Source organism: Salvelinus alpinus, chromosome 4 (genome assembly GCF_045679555.1).
Source record: "Salvelinus alpinus chromosome 4, SLU_Salpinus.1, whole genome shotgun sequence".
Classification (NCBI taxonomy): Eukaryota; Metazoa; Chordata; class Actinopteri; order Salmoniformes; family Salmonidae; genus Salvelinus; species Salvelinus alpinus.
Genome location: NC_092089.1, coordinates 100,811,829 through 100,838,798, shown reverse-complemented (window position 1 = coordinate 100,838,798; position 26,970 = coordinate 100,811,829). Strand labels below are relative to the sequence as shown.

The 26,970-nt window shown below is 45.0% G+C and overlaps 2 protein-coding genes across 2 annotated transcripts in view; one reads left to right on the top strand and one right to left on the bottom strand.

Moving 5' to 3' along the window:
* Window positions 1–343: 343 nt before the first annotated feature.
* On the top strand, window positions 344–24,998 carry LOC139574836 (docking protein 3-like). Its single transcript, XM_071399781.1, has 6 exons — window positions 344–811; window positions 1,010–1,220; window positions 6,546–6,646; window positions 8,382–8,475; window positions 20,912–21,081; window positions 22,801–24,998. The coding sequence occupies exons 1-6, from the start codon at window positions 755–757 to the stop codon at window positions 23,908–23,910; spliced, it is 1,743 nt and encodes a 580-aa protein (XP_071255882.1). The 5' UTR covers window positions 344–754; the 3' UTR covers window positions 23,911–24,998.
* A 227-nt stretch (window positions 24,999–25,225) lies between these two features.
* The window catches only part of LOC139574837 (transcription factor Atoh1-like), a 2,179-nt gene continuing 434 nt past the window's right edge, over window positions 25,226–26,970 (bottom strand). The window contains exon 1 of the mRNA XM_071399782.1: window positions 25,226–26,970. This exon is cut by the window's right edge and continues 434 nt beyond it. Coding sequence (XP_071255883.1) covers window positions 26,024–26,887 — 864 coding nt within the window. The 5' untranslated portion in view covers window positions 26,888–26,970 and the 3' untranslated portion in view covers window positions 25,226–26,023.

Genomic DNA, 26,970 nt, shown 5'->3' with positions numbered 1-26,970 from the left:
AGTAACTTCGGACTGTAGAAATGTGTGTTGAAATACCACGGTCTTCGATAGAATTACCTTCAGAAAGGGAAGTGAGTGGAGTGTCTTCCGTAACCATGGTGAACACGATAAGAATTTTTAGATTATAACTAAGAATGAGTTTAATCATCGCACTACAACTCTGTTACGATCTGTTTTAATTTATTAAATATATTACTTGTTTATTTTTCGCATGTCTTTCTGGTGATACATGTAAACTTTTTTTTTATTTTTTTTTTAAGTCAGATGGAGAGAAATAGTATCTTTCTCTGGTAAATGACGTGTTGTAGAGGGGAAGGAAGGGAAGCTAGACCACTTGCTTCTGCTGATCTGCAGGTTCACTATCGCCTCAGACTGCTGCGTTGATTTCGCTGGAACACAGCTGCAGTGGAGAGACGGGGGGGGAAGGGACTTGACTGTCAGTTGGTAGTGGTGGATGTAACCGTGTTAACACAGACTGGGGAGGGAGGGTGCTGAACTCTGAGGTGCTGGTGGTTAACCCAACGAACAGAATTTAGAACGAAGACTACAGAGTTTTTACTAGAGGATAACCTAACGAACAGAAATTAGAACGAAGACTACAGAGTTTTACTAGAGGATAACCTAACGAACAGAAATTAGAACAGACTACAGAATTTTAGGGGAGGATAACCTAACGAACAGACTTGAGAGAGTACGTAGGCTACACTAGGGTGGAGGTCAAGGACTGTTTGATTTCCTCACACAGAGGGAGAGGATGGAGGTTGTTTTCAAGGAGGGGATGCTCTACGTTAAGGGAAACAAGTTTGGAAAGGTGAGTGTTTTACAAAGATGCCGTATATCTGCAGGACTTTACTCAACTGAGCTAATAGATGAAAGTCTTTTACTAATGTTGGAAGAAATGTCGAAGGCTATTCTCATCTGATTACAAATTCAAAGTGTTTTTTATGAAAGTTCTTTGAACACTTTCTGAATAATCATCGTGATTGGCTGCTGTATCCGTCCGCCACAGAAAACGTGGAGGAAGAGGTGGATGGTTCTCTACCCCTCTAGCCTTTTCGGCATCGGTCGAGTCGAATTCTACGACATCCTTGACGGAGGCCACACAACCGCCAGCTCCAAGTCCAAGTCCACCCAGTGTAGGAGGATTGTTCAGCTGTGTGACTGCCTCAGTGTTACCCTGGCCCCAGAGGAGAGCTGCCCTCCAGCCCTACCTAACGACGGTATAGTGTTTTCAGTCCAGGACTAGGCTTAATCTGTCCATGAAACCGGTACTTAATCTGACCATGAAACCGGTACTTAATCTGACCATGAAACCGGTACTTAATCTTTCCATGAAACCGGTACTTAATCTGTCCATGAAACCAGTACTTAATCTGTCCATGAAACCGGTACTTAATCTTTCCATGAAACCGGTACTTAATCTGACCATGAAACCGGTACTTAATCTGACCATGAAACCGGTACTTAATCTGTCCATGAAACCGGTACTTAATCTGTCCATGAAACCAGTACTTAATCTGTCCATGAAACCGGTACTTAATCTTTCCATGAAACCGGTACTTAATCTGACCATGAAACCGGTACTTAATCTGACCATGAAACCGGTACTTAATCTGACCATGAAACCAGTACTTAATCTGTCCATGAAACCGGTACTTAATCTGTCCATGAAACCGGTACTTAATCTTTCCATGAAACCGGTACTTAATCTGACCATGAAACCGGTACTTAATCTGTCCATGAAACCGGTACTTAATCTGTCCATGAAACCAGTACTTAATCTGTCCATGAAACCAGTACTTGTTCTGACCATGAAAACGGTACTTAATCTGACCATGAAACCGGTACTTAATCTGTCCATGAAACCAGTACTTAATCTGTCCATGAAACCGGTACTTAATCTGTCCATGAAACCAGTACTTAATCTGTCCATGAAACCAGTACTTAATCTGTCCATGAAACCGGTACTTAATCTGTCCATGAAACCGGTACTTAATCTGTCCATGAAACCGGTCCTTAATCTGACCATGAAACCGGTACTTAATCTGTCCATGAAACCAGTACTTAATCTGTCCATGAAACCGGTCCTTAATCTGACCATGAAACCGGTACTTAATCTGTCCATGAACCCAGTCCTTAATCTGTCCATGAAACCAGTCCTTAATCTGACCATGAAACCAGTACTTAATCTGTCCATGAAACCAGTACTTAATCTGTCCATGAACCCGGTACTTAATCTGTCCATGAAACCAGTCCTTAATCTGACCATGAAACCAGTACTTTATCTGACCATGAAACCAGTACTTAATCTGTCCATGAAACCGGTACTTAATCTGTCCATGAAACCGGTACTTAATCTGTCCATGAAACCAGTCCTTAATCTGTCCATGAAACCGGTCCTTAATCTGTCCATGAAACCGGTACTTAATCTGTCCATGAAACCGGTACTTAATCTGTCCATGAAACCGGTACTTAATCTGTCCATGAAACCGGTCCTTAATCTGACCATGAACCCAGTCCTTAATCTGTCCATGAAACCAGTACTTAATCTGTCCATGAAACCAGTACTTAATCTGTCCATGAAACCAGTACTTAATCTGTCCATGAAACCAGTCCTTAATCTGACCATGAACCCAGTCCTTAATCTGACCATGAAACCAGTACTTAATCTGTCCATGAAACCAGTACTTAATCTGTCCATGAAACCGGTCCTTAATCTGACCATGAACCCGGTCCTTAATCTGACCATGAACCCAGTCCTTAATCTGTCCATGAAACCAGTGCTTAATCTGTCCATGAAACCAGTACTTAATCTGTCCATGAAACCAGTACTTAATCTGTCCATGAAACCGGTCCTTAATCTGTCCATGAACCCAGTCCTTAATCTGTCCATGAAACCGGTACTTAATCTGTCCATGAAACCGGTCCTTAATCTGTCCATGAACCCAGTCCTTAATCTGTCCATGAAACCGGTACTTAATCTGTCCATGAAACCAGTACTTAATCTGTCCATGAAACCGGTACTTAATCTGTCCATGAAACCAGTACTTAATCTGTCCATGAAACCAGTACTTAATCTGTCCATGAAACCAGTACTTAATCTGTCCATGAAACCAGTCCTTAATCTGACCATGAACCCAGTCCTTAATCTGACCATGAAACCAGTACTTAATCTGTCCATGAAACCAGTACTTAATCTGACCATGAACCCAGTCCTTAATCTGTCCATGAAACCAGTGCCTAATCTGTCCATGAAACCAGTACTTAATCTGTCCATGAAACCGGTCCTTAATCTGTCCATGAACCCAGTCCTTAATCTGTCCATGAACCCAGTCCTTAATCTGTCCATGAAACCGGTACTTAATCTGTCCATGAAACCAGTACTTAATCTGTCCATGAAACCAGTACTTAATCTGTCCATGAAACCGGTACTTAATCTGTCCATGAAACCAGTACTTAATCTGTCCATGAAACCGGTCCTTAATCTGTCCATGAAACCAGTCCTTAATCTGTCCATGAAACCGGTACTTAATCTGTCCATGAAACCGGTACTTAATCTGTCCATGAAACCGGTACTTAATCTGACCATGAAACCGGTACTTAATCTGTCCATGAAACCGGTACTTAATCTGTCCATGAAACCAGTACCTAATCTGTCCATGAAACCGGTACTTAATCTGACCATGAAACCGGTCCTTAATCTGTCCATGAAACCGGTACTTAATCTGTCCATGAAACCGGTACTTAATCTGTCCATGAAACCAGTACTTAATCTGTCCATGAAACCAGTACTTAATCTGACCATGAAACCGGTACTTAATCTGTCCATGAAACCGGTCCTTAATCTGTCCATGAAACCGGTCCTTAATCTGTCCATGAACCCAGTCCTTAATCTGTCCATGAAACCGGTACTTAATCTGTCCATGAAACCGGTACTTAATCTGTCCATGAAACCGGTACTTAATCTGACCATGAAACCAGTACTTAATCTGTCCATGAAACCAGTACTTAATCTGTCCATGAAACCAGTCCTTAATCTGACCATGAACCCAGTCCTTAATCTGACCATGAAACCAGTACTTAATCTGTCCATGAAACCGGTCCTTAATCTGTCCATGAACCCAGTCCTTAATCTGTCCATGAAACCGGTACTTAATCTGTCCATGAAACCGGTACTTAATCTGTCCATGAAACCGGTACTTAATCTGACCATGAAACCAGTACTTAATCTGTCCATGAAACCAGTCCTTAATCTGACCATGAAACCAGTCCTTAATCTGACCATGAACCCAGTCCTTAATCTGACCATGAAACCAGTACTTAATCTGTCCATGAACCCAGTCCTTAATCTGTCCATGAAACCGGTCCTTAATCTGACCATGAACCCAGTCCTTAATCTGTCCATGAAACCAGTACTTAATCTGTCCATGAAACCGGTCCTTAATCTGTCCATGAAACCGGTCCTTAATCTGTCCATGAACCCAGTCCTTAATCTGTCCATGAAACCGGTACTTAATCTGTCCATGAAACCGGTCCTTAATCTGTCCATGAACCCAGTCCTTAATCTGTCCATGAAACCGGTACTTAATCTGTCCATGAAACCAGTACTTAATCTGTCCATGAAACCAGTACTTAATCTGTCCATGAAACCAGTACTTAATCTGTCCATGAAACCGGTACTTAATCTGTCCATGAAACCGGTACTTAATCTGTCCATGAAACCGGTACTTAATCTGTCCATGAAACCGGTACTTAATCTGTCCATGAAACCGGTTCTTAATCTGTCCATGAAACCGGTACTTAATCTGTCCATGAAACCGGTACTTAATCTGTCCATGAAACCGGTACTTAATCTGTCCATGAAACCAGTACTTAATCTGTCCATGAAACCAGTACTTAATCTGTCCATGAACCCAGTCCTTAATCTGTCCATGAAACCGGTACTTAATCTGTCCATGAAACCAGTACTTAATCTGTCCATGAAACCAGTACTTAATCTGTCCATGAAACCAGTACTTAATCTGTCCATGAAACCGGTCCTTAATCTGTCCATGAAACCAGTCCTTAATCTGTCCATGAAACCGGTACTTAATCTGTCCATGAAACCAGTACTTAATCTGTCCATGAAACCGGTACTTAATCTGACCATGAAACCGGTACTTAATCTGACCATGAAACCGGTACTTAATCTGTCCATGAAACCGGTACTTAATCTGTCCATGAAACCGGTACTTAATCTGACCATGAAACCGGTCCTTAATCTGTCCATGAAACCGGTACTTAATCTGTCCATGAAACCGGTACTTAATCTGTCCATGAAACCGGTACTTAATCTGTCCATGAAACCAGTACTTAATCTGACCATGAAACCGGTACTTAATCTGTCCATGAAACCGGTCCTTAATCTGTCCATGAAACCGGTCCTTAATCTGTCCATGAACCCAGTCCTTAATCTGTCCATGAAACCGGTACTTAATCTGTCCATGAAACCGGTACTTAATCTGTCCATGAAACCGGTACTTAATCTGTCCATGAAACCGGTACTTAATCTGACCATGAAACCGGTACTTAATCTGACCATAAAACCAGTACTTAATCTGTCCATGAAACCAGTCCTTAATCTGTCCATGAAACCAGTCCTTAATCTGTCCATGAAACCAGTACTTAATCTGACCATGAAACCGGTACTTAATCTGTCCATGAAACCAGTACTTAATCTGACCATGAAACCGGTACTTAATCTGACCATGAAACCGGTACTTAATCTGTCCATGAAACCAGTACTTAATCTGTCCATGAAACCGGTACTTAATCTGTCCATGAAACCGGTACTTAATCTGACCATGAAACCGGTACTTAATCTGTCCATGAAACCGGTACTTAATCTGACCATGAAACCGGTACTTAATCTGTCCATGAAACCGGTACTTAATCTGACCATGAAACCGGTACTTAATCTGTCCATGAAACCGGTACTTAATCTGACCATGAAACCAGTACTTAATCTGACCATGAAACCAGTACTTAATCTGTCCATGAAACCAGTACTTAATCTGTCCATGAAACCAGTCCTTAATCTGTCCATGAAACCAGTACTTAATCTGACCATGAAACCGGTACTTAATCTGTCCATGAAACCAGTACTTAATCTGACCATGAAACCGGTACTTAATCTGACCATGAAACCGGTACTTAATCTGTCCATGAAACCGGTACTTAATCTGTCCATGAAACCGGTACTTAATCTGTCCATGAAACCGGTACTTAATCTGACCATGAAACCGGTACTTAATCTGTCCATGAAACCAGTACTTAATCTGACCATGAAACCGGTACTTAATCTGACCATGAAACCGGTACTTAATCTGTTAATATCAGTGTTTCAGAGAGTGTATACTCTCTGCAATCTGAGAAACAGTTGAACCCCTGATTTATTAAAGGCAGTTTATCTGTTTTAAATGTTGGTTTATGACATTTATTTGCCCCGCTTTAATTCTCTTTTTTTTTTTCTAAAATAAAATTGTTGACCTTTGACCTACCTCCAGACTGTAGAGCGTTCGACCTGAACACCACACAAAGAAGATACATCCTGGCCTCAGAGAACTACCATGACTGGGTGGAGGCTCTCTGCCAACTAGCCTTCCAGGTAGGGGCCTTTTATTTACCTTCCAGGTACACAGGGAGGAGGGGACTATGTAAATAGTGTTTTATCTCAGTCGCTCCTACCTTACAGGGAGGAGGGGACTATAAGGGGCTAGTATTCATAAGACAACATTAGAAGGGGCTAGTAGTGTTTGTCTCTCTGGTAGCTCAGCCTGTAGCAAATGCGCCCTATTCCCTATAGGGCACCCTATTTCTTGTATTTAATTCATTTTGACCAGGACCCACTAGGGAGCCATTTTCAAACAAACCCACTGGCAACAATGAGGAAGTAGTCCTGGTAGCAACAGCAGGTCACCTCCTTACTTCTCCTTCTCTTTACTGCTGCTTAAACAAACCCTGTCTCACTCCCCCTAGCCTGTCTCTCCTCCCCCAAGCCTGTCTCACTCCCCCTAGCCTGTCTCTCCTCCCCCTAGCCTGTCTCCCCTCCCCCTAGCCTCCTCTCAAACCCCATCTCCTCCCCCTAGCCTGTCTCTCCTCCCCCTAGCCTGTCTCTCCTCCCCCTAGCCTGTCTCCCTCCCCCTAGTCTCCTCTCAAACCCTGTCTCTCCTCCCCCTTGCCTGTCTCCCCTCCCCCTAGCCTGTCTCTCCTCCCCCTAGCCTGTCTCCCTCCCCCTAGCCTGTCTCTCCTCCCCCTAGCCTGTCTCCCTCCCCCTAGCCTGTCTCCCCTCCCCTAGCCTGTCTCCCTCCCCCTAGCCTGTCTCTCCTCCCCCTAGCCTGTCTCCCTCCCCCTAGCCTGTCTCCCCTCCCCCTCCTCTCAAACCCTGTCTCTCTTCCCCCTAGCCGCCTCTCAAACCCTGTCTCTCTCCCCCTAGCCTGTGTCCCTCCCCCTAGCCTGTCTCCCCTCCCCCTAGCCTGTCTCCCCTCCCCCTCCTCTCAAACCCTGTCTCTCTTCCCCCTAGCCGCCTCTCAAACCCTGTCTCTCTCCCCCTAGCCTGTGTCCCTCCCCCTAGCCTGTCTCCCCTCCCCCTAGCCTGTCTCCCTCCCCCTAGCCTGTCTCCCCTCCCCCTCCTCTCAAACCCTGTCTCTCTTCCCCCTAGCCTGTCTCTCCTCCCCCTAGCCTCCTCTCAAACCCTGTCTCCCTCCCCCTAGCCTCTCTCCTCCCCCTAGCCTCCTCTCAAACCCTGTCTCTCCTCCCCCTAGCCTGTCTCCCTCCCCCTAGCCTGTCTCCCTCCCCCTAACCTCCTCTCAAACCCTGTCTTCCTCCCCCTAGCCTGTCTCTCTTCCCCCTAGTCGCCTCTCTTCCCCCATCTCTCCTCCCCCTAGCCGCCTCTCCTCCCCCTAGCCGCTTCTCAAACTGTTTTACAGTCATAAAACAAACCGAGACTAACTGGGCTCGTATACATCTAGGGTCATCTCTGATCTAGGGTCCCCTCTGATCTAGGGTCATCTCCCCCATTTCCATGTAATCATATTCATTATGATTATAAAGAAAAACTGGTTGTAGATCAGAACGGTTACTCCTTATCATTTAATCTAACGTTTACAATGCTCTGCCGCTTGACAAAGACTTCTGTGAAATCAGAACAATACTCGGTGTGTCTGGCCCTCTCATTCATATATCTGATCATTTTGTTTTAGCATTAATACTCTGTGTGTCTGGCCCTCTCATTCATATATCTCAGCATTTAGGTTTAGCTATACATATATATATTAGTTATATCTTTAGCCCAACACCGGTATCCTCTAGTATCATATCACCCTCCTTTTCTTCTGCTGCAGAAAGAGCCTGGACACAAGGACACCGGAGAGGAGAGAGGAGGTGGGGTGGAGATACCCATGGAGGAGAATGAGCTGTATGCTACCTGGAAGACAGGTACATAGAATCCACACCCACCCACCCACACACCCACACACCAACACACCCACACACCAACACACCCACACACCAACACACCCACACACCCACACACCCACACACCAACACACCCACACACCAACACACCCACACACCAACACACCCACCCACCCATACACCAACACACCAACACACCAACACACTCACCCACCCATACACCAACACACCAACACACCCACCCACCCATACACCAACACACCAACACACTCACCCACCCATACACCAACACACCAACACACTCACCCACCCACACACCAACACACTCACCCACCCATACACCCACCCACCCACCAACACACCCACCCACCCATATACCAACACACCAAAACACCCACCCACCCACCAACACATCCATACACCAACACACCCACACACCAACACACACACCCACACACCAACACACCCATACACCAACACACCCACACACCAACACACCCATATACCAACACACCCACCCACCCACACACCCACCCACCCACCCACCAACACACCCACACACCAACACACCCACCCACCCACCCACCCACCCACCCACCCACACACCCATACACCAACACAACCACCCACCCATACACCAACCAACCACCCACACACCCACCCACCCATATACCAACACACCCACACACCAACACACACACCAACACACCCACACACCCACACACCCACACACCCACACACCCACACACCAACACACCCACACACCCACACACCCACCCCACACACATATACTGTATACACTATTTATACAGCAGTATGTGGATTTGGCTATTAGAGCCACACCCGTTGCTGACAGGTGTATACAATTGAGCGGACAGCCATGCAATCTCCATAGACAAACATTGTCAGTAGAATGGCCTTACCGAAGAGCTCAGTGACTTTCAACGTGGCACCGTCATAGGAAGCCACATTTCCAACAAGTCAGTTCGTCAATTTTTTGCCCTGCTAGAGCTGAACCGGTCAACTGTAAGTGCTGTTATTGTGATGTGGAAACGTCTAGGAGCAACAACGGCTCAGCCGTGAAGTGGTAGGCCACACAAGCTCACAGAACGGGACCGCCGAGTGCTGAAGCCCGTAGCACGTAAAAATCGCCTGTCCTCGGTTGAAATACATACTACGAGTTTAAAACTGCCTCTGGAAGCAACGTCAGCACGAGAACTGTTCTTCAGGAGCTTCATGAAATGGGTTTCCATTGTCGAGCAGCCGCACACAAGCCTAACATCACCATGTGCAATGCCAAGCGTCGGCTGGAGTGGTGTAAAGCTCACTGTCATTGGACTCTGGAGCAGTGGAAACGCGTTCTCTGGAGTGATGAATCACGCTTCACCATCTGGCAGTCCGACGGACGATTCTGGGTTTGGCAGATGCCAGGAGAACACTACCTGCCTCAATGCATAGTGCCAACTGTAAAGTTTGGTGGAGGAGGAATAATGGTCTGGGGCTGTTTTTCATGGTCCGGGCCCCTTAGTTCCAGTGAAGGGAAATCTTAACGCTACAGCATGGTTTGTCGAGATCGGTGTGAAGGAACTTGACTGGGCTGCACAGAGTCCTGACCTCAACCCCATCGAACACCTTTGGGTTGAATTGGAACTAGGGCTGTTGCAGTGACCGTATTACCGCCACACCCCGGATCGTTTAGTCACGGTAATTAGTCTTCTCCAAGCTCTGATGCTGCTGCTTGTCATTAGTAGCCTACTAAACTTGCTAACTGCCTGGTTCTCACCACTCTATTGTCCCTCGAATCACTCTGACATCAATGCAAATGTAATGGAAAATCTTATCAAACACTTCATGAGAGCTCATGTTGCACAACATTTCTATAGGCTCTGCAATTGTGTGAGAAAACAGAGTGATGGCCTCTATTAAAAAGAGGAGGATCCCATCAGCTTTCTATAGGCTAGGCCTACTATATTTATTTCTCAACTTTCCTAATATTAAGCACATTTCTTATATTTACAATTTACAGGAGTATAGCCTACCTGGCAGGCATGAAAATAAACCAGAGGGAAAAGCGTCCTCCATTCGCTATTTAAGTGCATAGATGACATGTATTTTTCCCTGCTGCTCCTGCTTCGATACAGGTGACATGATAATGGTCCATTCTAAATCAAAACAAATGTCACACATGTATTATTTTGTACATGTAAAGACAAGATTAAATCAAGAATAGTCTGATGGGTGTCAATATTAGCCTATCACTTTTGAATTATATATTATCATTATATAATATATATATTTTATATTATATATTTTTTTACCACTTGTTCGAACCATAGTCTCACACCTCATGTAGCCTAGCCCATAGGCCTGTATGTTTTAATAAGGTTTGTATCACAACTAAAGTGGCCAAATAACCAATTAAAATGAAGCACATTAATCTGTTTTACAAGGGGTGCATTTATAAGCAGCGTTAGCTTCCAGTTTGCTTGAAGATAATTTTCACCATAAAAATGCACCTTTATAATAAAAGCATTACATGTATAATTGCATTTGTGGTCACTGTTGATAATGGTGTTTTCATAACCCCTTTAGCGGTCACTGTTGATAATGGTGTTTTCATTACCCCTTTAGCGGTCACTGTTGATAATTGTGTTTTCATTACCCCTTTAGCGGTCGCTGTTGATAATGGTGTTTTCATTACCCCTTTAGCGGTCGCTGTTGATAATGGTGTTTTCATTACCCCTTTAGCGGTCACTGTTGATAATTGTGTTTTCATTACCCCTTTAGCGGTCGCTGTTGATAATTGTGTTTTCATTACCCCTTTAGCGGTCGCTGTTGATAATGGTGTTTTCATTACCCCTTTAGCGGTCACTGTTGATAATTGTGTTTTCATTACCCCTTTAGCGGTCACTGTTGATAATGGTGTTTTCATAACCCCTTTAGCGGTCGCTGTTGATAATGGTGTTTTCATAACCCCTTTAGCGGTCGCTGTTGATAATGGTGTTTTCATAACCCCTTTAGCGGTCACTGTTGATAATGGTGTTTTCATAACCCCTTTAGCGGTCGCTGTTGATAATGGTGTTTTCATAACCCCTTTAGCGGTCACTGTTGATAATGGTGTTTTCATAACCCCTTTAGCGGTCGCTGTTGATAATGGTGTTTTCATAACCCCTTTAGCGGTCGCTGTTGATAATGGTGTTTTCATTACCCCTTTAGCGGTCACTGTTGATAATGGTGTTTTCATTACCCCTTTAGCGGTCACTGTTGATAATGGTGTTTTCATAACCCCTTTAGCGGTCACTGTTGATAATGGTGTTTTCATAACCCCTTTAGCGGTCACTGTTGATAATGGTGTTTTCATAACCCCTTTAGCGGTCGCTGTTGATAATGGTGTTTTCATAACCCCTTTAGCGGTCGCTGTTGATAATGGTGTTTTCATAACCCCTTTAGCGGTTTTCATAACCCCTAGCCTAATAGTTTATCAATATTTTAAACTAAAAGTTCTGGTCTGTTGCGTCAAGTCATTGCTTATAAAAGGGTTTTTGATGCTAGTGGTTGTATTCATTTGGGATCTATCGCATCCCACAACTGTCCCAGACTGTTTGGAATTCTTACTTCTCGCACAGAATAGGTCGATTTTTGTACTATGGGGGATAGTAGATTGACATAGGCTAGTGCTTTTTGCTACTCGTTAGGCCTACTCATCTTGTTGCCCGACGAAAAGTAAATGTGGACAGTTCTTCTAATATCTTAAATATGAGGAATTGGATAAGGACACGCGCAGTTGCATCCCGGATGTGTCTGTCTTAACTTGTAGCCGTTGAGAAAGACCCGAGAACGTGACGGAGAGACATGTGAGTGAGACACGCTTCGGATTGCGCAGCACGCTCCGGGAAAAGGGCACAATGCGTCACTCCGTCCGCGAAAGGCATGGATTTTTTTTTAAGGGGGGGGATGCTGCGGTGAAATTCGAGACATTGTCAAGTGCTTGTCAAATTGTGAATGAGACACTATTGGAGTGTTTTTCAAGTTACTTTTTTCAAATCATCATTAGAGTCGCATCATTCAGCCTTACAGTGTATTAAACATCAAAACATACAGCCCAACGTTTGTAGACCAACTAAAGTTACATTAATAACTATAAATCAAGCATATAGGAGTACCCGTTTTTTTGTTAAACGCTCAACACAGATTATCCGCATGTGCGCAACACCTCAAATCATTTGGAGAAAATATTTATATTTTATTCAGCTTTGTTCAGTTGTATTCTTCATACTATAAAATAATGCCACGGAATTCTAAGAAAATTGAACTAGTGTCGCCACATCAGGACCAGACATAAGGACAACTCAGAGTATGCTATTCTGTTCTTCTGAAATATACTACATTTTCTTCATATCATGTTTCTTTAGACCTGTCTAAAATAAATAATTCAATTTTTCAATTTTATTTTATATAGCCCTTCGTACATCAGCTAATATCTCGAAGTGCTGTACAGACACCCAGCCTAAAACCCCAAACAGCTAGTAATGCAGGTGTAGAAGCACGGTGGCTAGGAAAAACTCCCTAGAAAGGCCAAAACCTAGGAAGAAACCTAGAGAGGAACCAGGCTATGAGGGGTGGCCAGTCCTCTTCTGGCTGTGCCGGGTGGAGATTATAACAGAACTATGCCAAGATGTTCAAAAATGTTCATAAGTGACAAGCATGGTCAAATAATAATCATGAATAATTTTCAGTTGGCTTTTCATAGCCGATCATCAAGAGTTGAAAAACAACAGGTCTGGGACAGGTGGCGGTTCCATAACCGCAGGCAGAACAGCTGAAACTGGAATAGCAGCAAGGCCAGGCGGACTGGGGACAGCAAGGAGTCACCACGGGCGGCAGTCCCGACGCATGGTCCTAGGGCCCAGGTCCTCCGAGAGAAAGAAAGAGAGAAGGAGAAAATTAGAGAGAGCCAAGATTTTCAAAATGTTCATAAATGACAAGCATGGTCAAATAATAATCAGGAATAAATCTCAGTTGGCTTTTCATAGCCGATCATTAAGAGTTGAAAACAGCAGGTCTGGGACAGGTAGGGGTTCCATAACCGCAGGCAGAACAGTTGAAACTGGAATAGCAGCAAGGCCAGGCGGACTGGGGACAGCAAGGAGTCACCACGGCCGGTAGTCCCGATGTATGGTCCTAGGGCTCAGGTCCTCCGAGAGAAAGAAAGAGAGAAGGAGAAAATTAGAGAGCGCCAAGATTTTCAAAATGTTCATAAATGACAAGCATGGTCAAATAATAATCAGGAATAAATCTCAGTTGGCTTTTCATAGCCGATCATTAAGAGTTGAAAACAGCAGGTCTGGGACAGGTAGGGGTTCCGTAACCGCAGGCAGAACAGTTGAAACTGGAATAGCAGCAAGGCCAGGCGGACTGGGGACAGCAAGGTGTCATCATGCCCGGTAGTCCTGACATATGGTCCTAGGGCTCAGGTTCTCAGAGAGAAAGAGAGAACGAAAGAATTAGAGAGAGCATACTTAAATTCACACAGGACACTGGATAAGACAGGAGAAGTACTCCAGGTAACCAACTGACCCTAGCCCCCCGACACATAAACTACTGCAGCATAAATACTGGAGGCTGAGACAGGAGCGGTCAGGAGACACTGTGGCCCCATCCGAAGAAACCCCCGGACAGGGCCAAACAGGAAGGATATAACCCCACCCACTTTGCCAAAGCACAGCCCCCGCACCACTAGAGGGAAATCCTCAACCACCAACATTACAATCCGGAGACAAGGCCGAGTATAACCCACAAAGGTCTCCACCACAGCACAAACCAAGGGGGGGCGCCAACCCAGACAGGAAGATCACGTCAGTAACTCAACCCACTCAAGTGACGCACCCCTCCTAGGGACGGCATGAAAGAGCACCAGCAAGCCAGTGACTCAGCCCCTGTAACAGGGTTAGAGGCAGAGAATCCCAGTGGAGAGAGGGGAACCGGCCTGGCAGAGACAGCAAGGGCGGTTCGTTGCTCCAGAGCCTTTCCGTTCACCTTCACACTCCTGGGCCAGACTACACTCAACCATATGACCTACTGAAGAGATAAGTCTTCAGTAAAGACTTAAAGGTTGAGACCGAGTCTGCGTCTCTCACATGGGTAGGCAGACTGTTCCATAAAAATGGAGATCTATAGGAGAAAGCCCTGCCTCCCGCTGTTTGCTTAGAAATTCTAGGGACAATTAGGAGGCCTGCGTCTTGTGACCGTAGCGTACGTATTGGTATGTACGGCAGGACCAACTCGGAAAGATAGGTAGGAGCAAGCCCATGTAACGCTTTATAGGTTAACAGTAAAACCTTGAAATCAGCCCTTGCCTTAACAGGAAGCCAGTGTAGGGAAGCTAGCACTGGAGTAATGTGATCAAATTTCTTGGTTCTAGTCAGGATTCTAGCAGCCGTATTTAGCACTAACTGAAGTTTATTTAGTGCTTTATCCGGGTAGCCGGAAAGTAGAGCATTGCAGTAGTCTAACCTAGAAGTAACAAATGCATGGATTAATTTTTCTGCATCATTTTTGGACAGAAAATTTCTGATTTTTGCAATGTTACGTAGATGGAAAAAAGCTGTCCTTGAAACAGTCTTGATGTGTTCGTCAAAAGAGAGATCAGGGTCAAGAGTAACGCCGAGGTCCTTCACAGTTTTATTTGAGACGACTTTACAACCATCAAGATGAATTGTCAGATTTAACAGAAGATCTCTTTGTTTCTTGGGACCTAGAACAAGCATCTCTGTTTTGTCCGAGTTTAAAAGTAGAAAGTTGTCAGCCATCCACTTCCTTATGTCTGAAACACAGGCTTCTAGCGAGGGCAATTTTGGGGCTTCACCATGTTTCATTGAAATGTACAGCTGTGTGTCATCCGCATAGCAGTGAAAGTTAACATTATGTTTTCGAATAACATCCCCAAGAGGTAAAATATATAGTGAAAACAATAGTGGTCCTAAAACGGAACCTTGAGGAACACCGAAATGTACAGTTGATTTGTCAGAGGACAGACCATTCACAGAGACAAACTGATATCTTTCCGACAGGTAAGATCTAAACCAGGCCAGAACTTGTCCGTGTAGACCAATTTGGGTTTCCAGTCTCTCCAAAAGAATATGGTGATCGATGGTGTCAAAGGCAGCACTAAGGTCTAGTAGCACGAGGACAGATGCAGAGCCTCGGTCTGACGCCATTAAAAGGTCATTTACCACCTTCACAAGTGCAGTCTCAGTGCTATGATGGGGTCTAAAACCAGACTGAAGCATTTCGTATACATTGTTTGTCTTCAGAAAGGCAGTGAGTTGCTGCGCAACAGCTTTTTCTAAAATTTTTGAGAGGAATGGAAGATTCGATATAGGCCGATAGTTTTTTATATTTTCCGAGTCAAGGTTTGGCTTTTTCAAGAGAGGCTTTATCACTGCCACTTTTAGTGAGTCTGGTACACATCCGGTGGATAGAGAGCTGTTTATTATGTTCAACATAGGAGGGCCAAGCACAGGAAGCAGCTCCTTCAGCAGTTTAGTAGGAATAGGATCCAGTATGCAGCTTGAAGGTTTAGAGGCCATCATTGTGTCATGGATTAATAATGGATTTATTGTGAAGGTGTAGGCTATATTACATGGATTTATTAGACTTTTTTTAAATGGCTTGTTGGCTGTGTGTGGAAGACAGGAGATGGTAAATGTGTTTTGCTTGACAATCACCGGTTACAACCACAGCCCTATTTGGAACGAAGACTCCGCAGCAATGTCCCAACATCTAGTGGAAAGCCTTCCCAGAAGAGTGGAGGCTGTTATAGCAGCAATGTTCCAACATCTAGTGGAAAGCCTTCCCAGAAGAGTGGAGGCTGTTATAGCAGCAATGTTCCAACATCTAGTGGAAAGCCTTCCCAGAAGAGTGGAGGCTGTTATAGCAGCAATGTTCCAACATCTAGTGGAAAGCCTTCCCAGAAGAGTGGAGGCTGTTATAGCAGCAATGTTCCAACATCTAGTGGAAAGCCTTCCCAGAAGAGTGGAGGCTGTTATAGCAGCAATGTTCCAACATCTAGTGGAAAGCCTTCCCAGAAGAGTGGAGGCTGTTATAGCAGCAATGTTCCAACATCTAGTGGAAAGCCTTCCCAGACTAGTGGAGGCTGTTATAGCAGCAATGTTCCAACATCTAGTGGAAAGCCTTCCCAGAAGAGTGGAGGCTGTTATAGCAGCAATGTTCCAACATCTAGTGGAAAGCCTTCCCAGAAGAGTGGAGGCTGTTATAGCAGCAATGTTCCAACATCTAGTGGAAAGCCTTCCCAGAAGAGTGGAGGCTGTTATAGCAGCAATGTTCCAACATCTAGTGGAAAGCCTTCCCAGAAGAGTGGAGGCTGTTATAGCAGCAATGTTCCAACATCTAGTGGAAAGCCTTCCCAGAAGAGTGGAGGCTGTTATAGCAGCAATGTTCCAACATCTAGTGGAAAGCCTTCCCAGAAGAGTGGAGGCTGTTATAGCAGCAATGTTCCAACATCTAGTGGAAAGCCTTCCCAGAAGAGTGGAGGCTGTTATAGCAGCAATGTTCCAACATCTAGTGGAAAGCCTTCCCAGAAGAGTGGAGGCTGTTATAGCAGCAATGTTCCAACATCTAGTGGAAAGCCTTCCCAGAAGAGTGGAGGCTGTTATAGCAGCAATGTTCCAACATCTAGTGGAAAGCCTTCCCAGAAGAGTGGAGGCTGTTATAGCAGCAATGTTCCAACATCTAGTGGAAAGCCTTCCCAGAAGAGTGGAGGCTGTTATAGCAGCAATGTTCCAACATCTAGTGGAAAGCCTTCCCAGAAGAGTGGAGGCTGTTATAGCAGCAATGTTCCAACATCTAGTGGAAAGCCTTCCCAGAAGAGTGGAGGCTGTTATAGCAGCAATGTTCCAACATCTAGTGGAAAGCCTTCCCAGAAGAGTGGAGGCTGTTATAGCAGCAATGTTCCAACATCTAGTGGAAAGCCTTCCCAGAAGAGTGAAGGCTGTTATAGCAGCAATGTCCCAACATCTAGTGGAAAGCCTTCCCAGAAGAGTGGAGGCTGTTATAGCAGCAATGTTCCAACATCTAGTGGAAAGCCTTCCCAGAAGAGTGGAGGCTGTTATAGCAGCAATGTTCCAACATCTAGTGGAAAGCCTTCCCAGAAGAGTGAAGGCTGTTATAGCAGCAATGTCCCAACATCTAGTGGAAAGCCTTCCCAGAAGAGTGAAGGCTGTTATAGCAGCAATGTTCCAACATCTAGTAGAAAGCCTTCCCAGAAGAGTGGAGGCTGTTATAGCAGCAATGTTCCAACATCTAGTGGAAAGCCTTCCCAGAAGAGTGGAGGCTGTTATAGCAGCAAAGGGGGGGACCATCTCCATATTAATGCCCATGATTTTGTAATGAGATGTTGAACGTGCAGGTGTCCACATACTTTTGGTCATGTAGTGTAGATACAGTACATCTTGGCAATGCGTTCCAGACCCGCCCCCACTACGTGTTGTTATCACAGTAATCCGTCCTGTAAACGCTGAGTGTTTTCGAAACAGGACACAGTATGACCCAATGGAACAGAGAAGGATGACACTGCTATTTTAGAAGAACTAACACAGAACGAAAAGGCCTTGTAAAAAAAGAAAAAGTGGATGATGAATAAATGACGGATGAGCTAGGGAGCTTTCAAATCAAATTTTATTTGTCACATACACATGGTTAGCAGAGGTTAATGCGAGTGTAGCGAAATGCTTGTGCTTCTAGTTCCGACAATGCAGTAATATCTAACAAGTAATCTAACAATTCCCAAACAACTATCTAATACACACACATCTAAAGGGGTGAATGAGAATACAATGGCTTGCGAAAGTATTCACCCCCATTGGCAATTTTCCTATTTTGTTGCCTTACAACCTGGAGTTAAAATAGATTTTTTGGGGGGTTTGTATCATTTGATTTACACAATATGCCTACCACTTTGAAGATGCAAAATATATTTTTTTATTGTTAAACAAACAAGTCAGGTTGGGGAGGGTATCAAGTCAGGTTGGGGAGGGTATCAAGTCAGGTCGGGGAGGGTATCAAGTCAGGTCGGGGAGGGTATCAAGTCAGGTTGGGGAGGGTATCAAGTCAGGTCGGGGAGGGTATCAAGTCAGGTTGGGGAGGGTATCAAGTCAGGTCGGGGAGGGTATCAAGTCAGGTCGGGGAGGGTATCAAGTCAGGTTGGGGAGGGTATCAAGTCAGGTCGGGGAGGGTATCAAGTCAGGTCGGGGAGGGTATCAAGTCAGGTTGGGGAGGGTATCAAGTCAGGTCGGGGAGGGTATCAAGTCAGGTTGGGGAGGGTATCAAGTCAGGTCGGGGAGGGTATCAAGTCAGGTCGGGGAGGGTATCAAGTCAGGTCGGGGAGGGTATCAAGTCAGGTCGGGGAGGGTATCAAGTCAGGTCGGGGAGGGTATCAAGTCAGGTCGGGGAGGGTATCAAGTCGGGTTGGGGAGGGTATCAAGTCAGGTTGGGGAGGGTATCAAGTCAGGTTGGGGAGGGTATCAAGTCAGGTTGGGGAGGGTATCAAGTCAGGTCGGGGAGGGTATCAAGTCAGGTCGGGGAGGGTATCAAGTCAGGTGGAGGAGGGTATCAAGTCAGGTCGGGGAGGGTATCAAGTCAGGTCGAGTCATAAGGCTCAAGTCCAAGTCAAGTCACGAGTCAATTGGTGTCAAAGTCAAAGTCGACTTGCAAGTCATCATATTTGTGACTCGAATCCAAGTCATATGACTTGAGTCCACACCTCTGCTATTTTGTTTGTGTCCATAACATGAAATCAAGATAAATATCCATTTAAATTACAGGTTGTAATGCAACAAAATAGGAAAAACACAGAGGGGGATGAATACTTTTGCAAGGCACTGTATGTACTTGTAAGTATATGGATGAGCGATGGCCGACCGATAAAATACAGTATATACATGTGATATGAGTAATGTAAGATATGTGAACATTATTAAAGTGCCATTATTTAGAGTGCATTGTATAAAGTGACCTAGTGATCCATTTATTAAAGTGTCCGGTGATTGGGTCTCATAGTTGGCAGCAGCCTCTCTGAGTTAGTGATGGCTGTTTAACAGTCTGATGGCCTTGAGATAGAAGCTGTTTTTCAGTCTCTCGGTCCCTGCTTTGATGCACCTGTACTGACCTCGCCTTCTGGATGATAACGGGGTGAACAGGCAGTGGCTCGGGTGGTTGATGTCCTTGATGATCTTTTTGGCCTTCCTGTGACATCGGGTGCTGTAGGTGTCCTGGAGGGCAGGTAGTTTGCCCCCGTTGATGCGTTGTACAGACCTCATCACCCTCTGGAGAGCCGTGCGGTTGAGGATCAGTGAAGTGGAGATGTTGTTTCCTACCTTCACCACCTGGGGGCGGCCCGTCAGGAAGTCCAGGACCCAGTTGTACAGTGTGGGGTTGAGACCCAGGCCTCCAGCTTAATGATGAGCTTGGAGGGTACTATGATGTTGAATGCTGAGCTATAGTCAATGAACAGCATTCTTACATAGGTATTCCTCGTGTCCAGATGGGATAGGGCAGTGTGATGGTGATTGTGGCGTCTGTGGACCTGTTGGGGCGGTATGCAAACTGAAGTGGGACTAGGGTGACCGGTAAGGTAAGATATGACATACGTCTCGTGTCTGAGCCGTTGAATGGCGACTCCACTTTGTCTCTGTACCGGCATTTCTCTTGTTTGATTGCCTTGCGGAGGGAATAACTACACTGTTTATATTCAAACATATTCCCAGACCTTTTTCCAGTGGATCGCGCTTTCAGTGGTTTCTGGTAAGGGTAGGTTTTAATCATCACTGTAGTATTAAACAGCAAAAAGACTCCGTATGTATCCCAAATAGCACCCCATTCCCTACATAGTGCACTACTATGGCACCCTATTCCCTACATAGTGCTCTACTTTTGACTAGAGCTCTATGGGCCCGAATAGGGTGTGCGATTTGGGACGTCCCCATTCTCTGACAGCAGCCCTATACAGGCAGGAGAGATCTCAGAGGCTCAGACACACAGGAGAGAAAGGTTTCGGAGTCAGCAACCGCTGCTTAGCCAAATGTGTTTCATTTCAAAGTATTTTGCTTAGTGTCATTCTGTTGACTTCACACCCCCCCTGACAAGCTGGAAACTGCAGAAAATAATAGTTGTTTTGCAAATAATTTGAATATCCTTGTGACTTTTGTGTTTAATCTATTTATATGCTTTTTTATTCAAATTAATAAGTATTTTTTACTAGTCAGCATGTTAGAGTTTTGTGTAACAGACATTGTGTAGGAACTAATTCTTACTTGAGATACAATAAGAGCTACATAAATCTCCATGTATGAATGATAAACCTTAATGAATCTCAAGTTAACATCGTGAGTGTGATGTTAAAATATCTTTCCTCCCCTCTTCCTTCTGCTGCTCCTCCCAGCCCAATACCAGGTGACAGTTAAGACCAATGAGGCGTCGAGGAGATGTCAGCTGACAGGAAGTTACCTCCTCTTGCCAGAACGAGACGCCATATTGCTCCAGGACATCCAGACTGGTGTGACCGTCTACTGCTGGCCTTACCACCTCCTACGACGCTTCGGACAGGTCAAGGTAAAGAGTGAGAGGTCAGGGTGAGAGGTCAGAGGTCAGATCCTCTACTGCTGGCCCTACGAAGCTTCGGACAGGTCAATGTAAAGGGTTAGAGGTCAGGGTGAGAGGTCAGAGGTCAGATTCTCTACTGCTGCTGGCTCTACCAGCTTCTACGACGCTTTGGACAGGTCAAGGTAAAAGGTCAGGATTCCTAATTAGTTTATTCAGTGGTAATGTCCAGTAGATTTCAGCTAGAGTTGTGTTGTGTCTATCATAATCACCAGAGTTGTGTTGTGTCTATCATAATCACCAGAGTTGTGTTGTGTCTATCATAATCACCAGAGTTATGTTGTGTCTATCATAATCACCAGAGTTATGTTGTGTTGTGTCTATCATAATCACCAGAGTTATGTTGTGTCTATCATAATCACCAGTGTTATGTTGTGTCTATCATAATCACCAGTGTTATGTTGTGTCTATCATAATCACCAGTGTTATGTTGTGTTGTGTCTATCATAATCACCAGAGTTGTGTCTATCATAATCACCAGAGTTGTGTTGTGTCTATCATAATCACCAGAGTTGTGTTGTGTCTATCATAATCACCAGAGTTGTGTTGTGTTGTGTCTATCATAATCACCAGAGTTGTGTTGTGTCTATCATAATCACCAGAGTTGTATTGTGTCTATCATAATCACCAGAGTTGTGTCTATCATAATCACCAGAGTTATGTTGTGTTGTGTCTATCATAATCACCAGAGTTATGTTGTGTCTATCATAATCACCAGAGTTATGTTGTGTTGTGTCTATCATAATCACCAGAGTTGTGTTGTGTCTATCATAATCACCAGAGTTGTGTTGTGTCTATCATAATCACCAGAGTTGTGTTGTGTCTATCATAATCACCAGAGTTATGTTGTGTCTATCATAATCACCAGAGTTATGTTGTGTTGTGTCTATCATAATCACCAGAGTTATGTTGTGTCTATCATAATCACCAGAGTTGTGTCTATCATAATCACCAGAGTTGTGTTGTGTCTATCATAATCACCAGAGTTGTGTTGTGTCTATCATAATCACCAGAGTTGTGTTGTGTCTATCATAATCACCAGAGTTATGTTGTGTCTATCATAATCACCAGAGTTGTGTCTATCATAATCACCAGAGTTGTGTCTATCATAATCACCAGAGTTGTGTCTATCATAATCACCAGAGTTGTGTTGTGTCTATCATAATCACCAGAGTTGTGTTGTGTCTATCATAATCACCAGAGTTGTGTTGTGTCTATCATAATCACCAGAGTTGTGTTGTGTCTATCATAATCACCAGAGTTGTGTTGTGTCTATCATAATCACCAGAGTTATGTTGTGTCTATCATAATCACCAGAGTTGTGTTGTGTCTATCATAATCACCAGAGTTGTGTTGTGTCTATCATAATCACCAGGATTTTGCGGCTGCAATTCTAACATTTTGCATGGCAATATGCAATGATTTAGTCCAATTTGTTACAAGAATGTGCTGTCGAGGGAAAGAGTTTGTTGCCCTGTGGCTTGACTGAACCATATTATGCAGTAAATGTGTGGTGATTGGTTAAAATTTCATCCCTCTTTTTTTAGTGCGGTGATCGGTCAGTTTTCCTGCACTAATATTGTGATGATTTGACTGTTTTATGTGGTAATAATGCAGTGATTGGTCCATTCTGGAGGGACCGAGTAACCTTGTGTTGTGTGTGATTGACAGGGGGGCTTCAGCATCGAGGCGGGTCGTCGCTGTAGCTCGGGAGAGGGTCATTTCACCTTCCTGTCCACGCACGCTCCTCAGATCTACAAGGCCATGGAAGATGCTCTTACTCTGCACGGCGAGATGGACAATGAAGACACCAAGACCTCTATCCAGCCTCCTAGCAACTCATCCTCTCCACAACTTCCTCATTCTTCCCCCTCTGCTCACTCTCCACGTAACTCATCGTCTCCTCAACTTCCTCATTCTTCCCCCTCTGCTCACTCTCCACGTAACTCTTCGTCTCCTCAACTTCCTCATTCTTCCCCCTCTACTCATCCTTCTTGTAATTCCCCCTCCTCTTCTCATCACCCTCCTATCAAACACAGAGTCCACACCCATACCCGCACCGAACTATCAGACAGACCCGCTGCACCTCCTCTACCAATGAGAAACAACCTCTTACCCAGCCCTCCAATCATATCTCCTGTTACTGAACAGGTTCCGGGGCCTGAGCCAATGGCTGACTCTGATTGTGGTCTGTATGCCACTATAGTGGACCACCTCCTCCCCAGAATGAAGCACCCGTCAGCCCCACTCAGGACGCAGCGCAGCCTGCATCTCTATGACGAGGAAGAGGAGGAAGAAGAGAGGTGCCACTCCCTGGATACTGTCAACCTGAACAAACTGGGGCTGGGTACAGGGCTGGGGGTGGGGCTGGGCCTGGGAGAGGGGTCTCCTTATTACAACCTGAGAAGGGGTATTACTGGGAGGGCAGAGGAGGAGGAGGAGGAGGAGGAGAGAGAGAGGGAGAGTGTGGTGGGTAGCTCACAGTGTATCTATGCTTTAGTGAGCAAGCCCTCTGAGACCCAGCCACTGCCTCTGGCCTTGTCCCTGCCTCAACCCCAAACCCAGTCCCGTTCTATGCCAAACCTCTCCCGCCTGCAGACCCAGCTACAGGGGGAAGAGGAGATGGGCTCGGGGGGCCCCATCACCCCCAACCACGACCCTATCAGTTTTAAACAGAAGCTCTCTGACATCCTGGGTAAGGATCTGGCTAAGTTACAGCAGCCCCAGCACCCGCTACCAGCAGCCCCATCACCCCCAACACCAAGAGGCAGTGAATACTAATGTCTCCCGTTACTAAAAGACTATGACTGATATACCAGCTCTATCAGCTCTATCAGAACTAGATGACATGGGGAGGTGACTGTTATACCAGCTCTATCAGAACTAGATGACATGGGGGGGTGACTGTTATACCAGCTCTATCAGAACTAGATGACATGGGGGGGTGACTGTTATACCAGCTCTATCAGAACTAGATGACATGGGGGGGTGACTGTTATACCAGCTCTATCAGAACTAGATAACATGGGGGGGTGACTGTTATACCAGCTCTATCAGAACTAGATGACATGGGGGGGTGACTGTTATACCAGCTCTATCAGAACTAGATGACATGGGGGGGTGACTGTTATACCAGCTCTATCAGAACTAGATGACATGGGGGGGTGACTGTTATACCAGCTCTATCAGAACTAGATGACATGGGGGGGTGACTGTTATACCAGCTCTATCAGCTCTATCAGAACTAGATGACATGGGGAGGTGACTGTTATACCAGCTCTATCAGCTCTATCAGAACTAGATGACATGGGGGGGTGACTGTTATACCAGCTCTATCAGAACTAGATAACATGGGGGGGTGACTGTTATACCAGCTCTATCAGAACTAGATGACATGGGGGGGTGACTGTTATATCAGCTCTATCAGAACTAGATAACATGGGTGGGTGACTGTTATATCAGCTCTATCAGAACTAGATGACATGGGGGGGTGACTTTGGTGCCTGAAGACCTGCCAGTATTAAAAGTGTATTGTGTGCATTTATAAATTGCATTTATTTCAGCATTTAGCCTAGAAATCCCCCCAACCTCTCTACACCCCCTGGTCCCAGTGAAGCCAAAATACCGTGGCTGTAATTATCACTCCTCGGACTCTAACCCTACCTAATCTCATCTGCCCAGAACAATATCATGTAAGTTATATAGTCTGTCCACAAGACATGCTATGAGAGGAGACCAACCAGCGCTATTCAAAACAATAGAATTCCATCAAAAGTGTTGTGTGTGTGCATTTGTAAATTTCATTTTTATTTCGACATTTACATATTACGGATGTATCTCTTGCATTAAATAAAAATATATTGAAACAACATATTGAGTTGACTAAAAGAAGGTTTAAACATTGATTTCCCATGCCAATAAAGTCCTTTGATTATACAGTGTTGAAGCTGTTGAAATTAAATCAGAGTGAATTATTCTGGAAAATTTAGAAGAAAAAAAACATTCTAAATATTTATCTACCAAATAAAAAAACATTTTTTTTCCCATCAAAAACTATTCTTGGAAGAAAACAAATAATAATACATTAATATCAAAGTATTTTTTATTTATTTTATTTATTATTATTAGATATGCATGCAATCAAACCGTGTAACCAAATGTTCCAGATGTATTTAGTCAATAAAGTGCAAGGAAGGAAAGAAAGCCCCCATGAGAAGTCATATTATCAGGCCTTGTTTAAATACATAATGAAGTCTTCATTATCACACAGTAGGCTAGGTCTTTTAATTTTACAGTGTTGATATCTAATAAATAAATATGGTATGATGAAACATCCCTCCCTATGAGTAAAAGATGTTTGAAAATACACATTTTCAACGTCTTCAACGTCTTGTGCTCACTGGGATATTCGTGTTCTTCTCTAAATGTAGGCTACACTACCGTTTTAATCTAACCCAGAACGTTATTCAACTTTTCAAGATGAGCTACAAGCAGAGTTTTGGAGAACATTCCATTTCAATTCCAGTCAATTCGGGAAAGTAAACCAAATTCTGATGCCAATGTTTCCCATTGGCAAGCTTTGGAGAGAATTGGAATTTCAGTGTACTTCCTGAATTTTAAATGGAATTGACCGCAACCCTGGTGTCCATTTATAATAAATAAATATGGCATGATGAGACAAGTGTTCTAGTCTAAATGTAGCCGAGAGTAGGCCTGGACTACCGTCTCAATCTAAACCACAATATCCTTCAACATTTCAAGGTGGGCTACGTGGCTCTATTTTGGTGTCCGTTATTGTCTTCTAAAACACAGACAGTTTATATAAAATATTAAACAATCCGTATGAAAACCTCGACTAAAACAGTTCCTGTTGTCACGTTCAGACTCTAAATTGTCACCGTCTACCGGCCTGTCCGTCCTCAAAGTCACTGTAATGCGACGACTCTCCATCACTCCCGTTAGAAGTGTTAGACACCCTCTTATTCCCCGATTCTAGATCAGATTTAGGCGCAGACAGAATGATGAGGTGACCGACGGGACCATTGTTCTCCTGTTCTCCGACCAGTCTCTTGTTCTGTGGCTGCGGTGAGGGGGAGTCCTGCAGGGGGTTGCTGATCCCATGTGTCCCGACGCCACCCCGCAAGGGCTCTGGAGAGAGAGACCCCAGAAGGTTCCTCCTAGCCGGAATGAGGTGGTCTATGTCTGGTGAGGCGCATCCACTCCGTGACCCTCCCCGACCCTCTGGCTTCACCACCCCGGTGAGCAGCCCCGAAAGTTCCTGGATGTAGATCTGAGCCATCTGGAGAGTATCGTACTTGGACAATTTATTATTATCGGACGGGATCACGCTCCGCAACGTGTCAAACGCCTTGTTCAGCCCGTGCATCCTCCGTCTCTCCCGGGCGTTAGCCGCGACTCGCCGGTGTTTCTGCGGGCCCGGGTGGTGGCCCTGCTGCTTACCGTTTCCTCCCTCTCCTTGGTCCCCGGGTACTGTGTCCAGGTCCATCTCTATCGTGATACCACTGTCCGTTAGTTTACTCACCGACATGAGTTTCTCCAGTGAGATATCCATGGAGCCGCTGTGCGCGTAATGGCCCGTATCTCTGGGTGAGTATAGAGACTGTCCTCCAGGAGATGTTACCCTGGTTCTGGATGCGAGAGGCTCCCGTTTAGACTGTTCCATCAGGGGGAAGTCCTCGCCTGTGTAGTCTGGCCAGCCGGACAGTTCTGTTTTAGCTGTCATAAAGGCTACAGACATCCACGACTTGGTTGGAGAGGTATGGATCCTGGCCGATCCTTCAGTACTACATCCCCCTCCACCAACCCCGCCCTAGGAGGCAC

What these genes read in the sequence shown, in the direction of transcription:
- LOC139574836 (XM_071399781.1), top strand. Translation starts at nt 755, where the DNA reads ATGGAGGTTGTTTTCAAGGAGGGGATGCTCTACGTTAAGGGAAACAAG. An exon ending in AGGGAAACAAGTTTGGAAAG is followed by an intron (nt 812 to 1,009) that starts GTGAGTGTTTTA and finishes CGTCCGCCACAG; the next exon opens with AAAACGTGGAGGAAGAGGTG. An exon ending in GTATGCTACCTGGAAGACAG is followed by an intron (nt 8,476 to 20,911) that starts GTACATAGAATC and finishes TGCTCCTCCCAG; the next exon opens with CCCAATACCAGGTGACAGTT.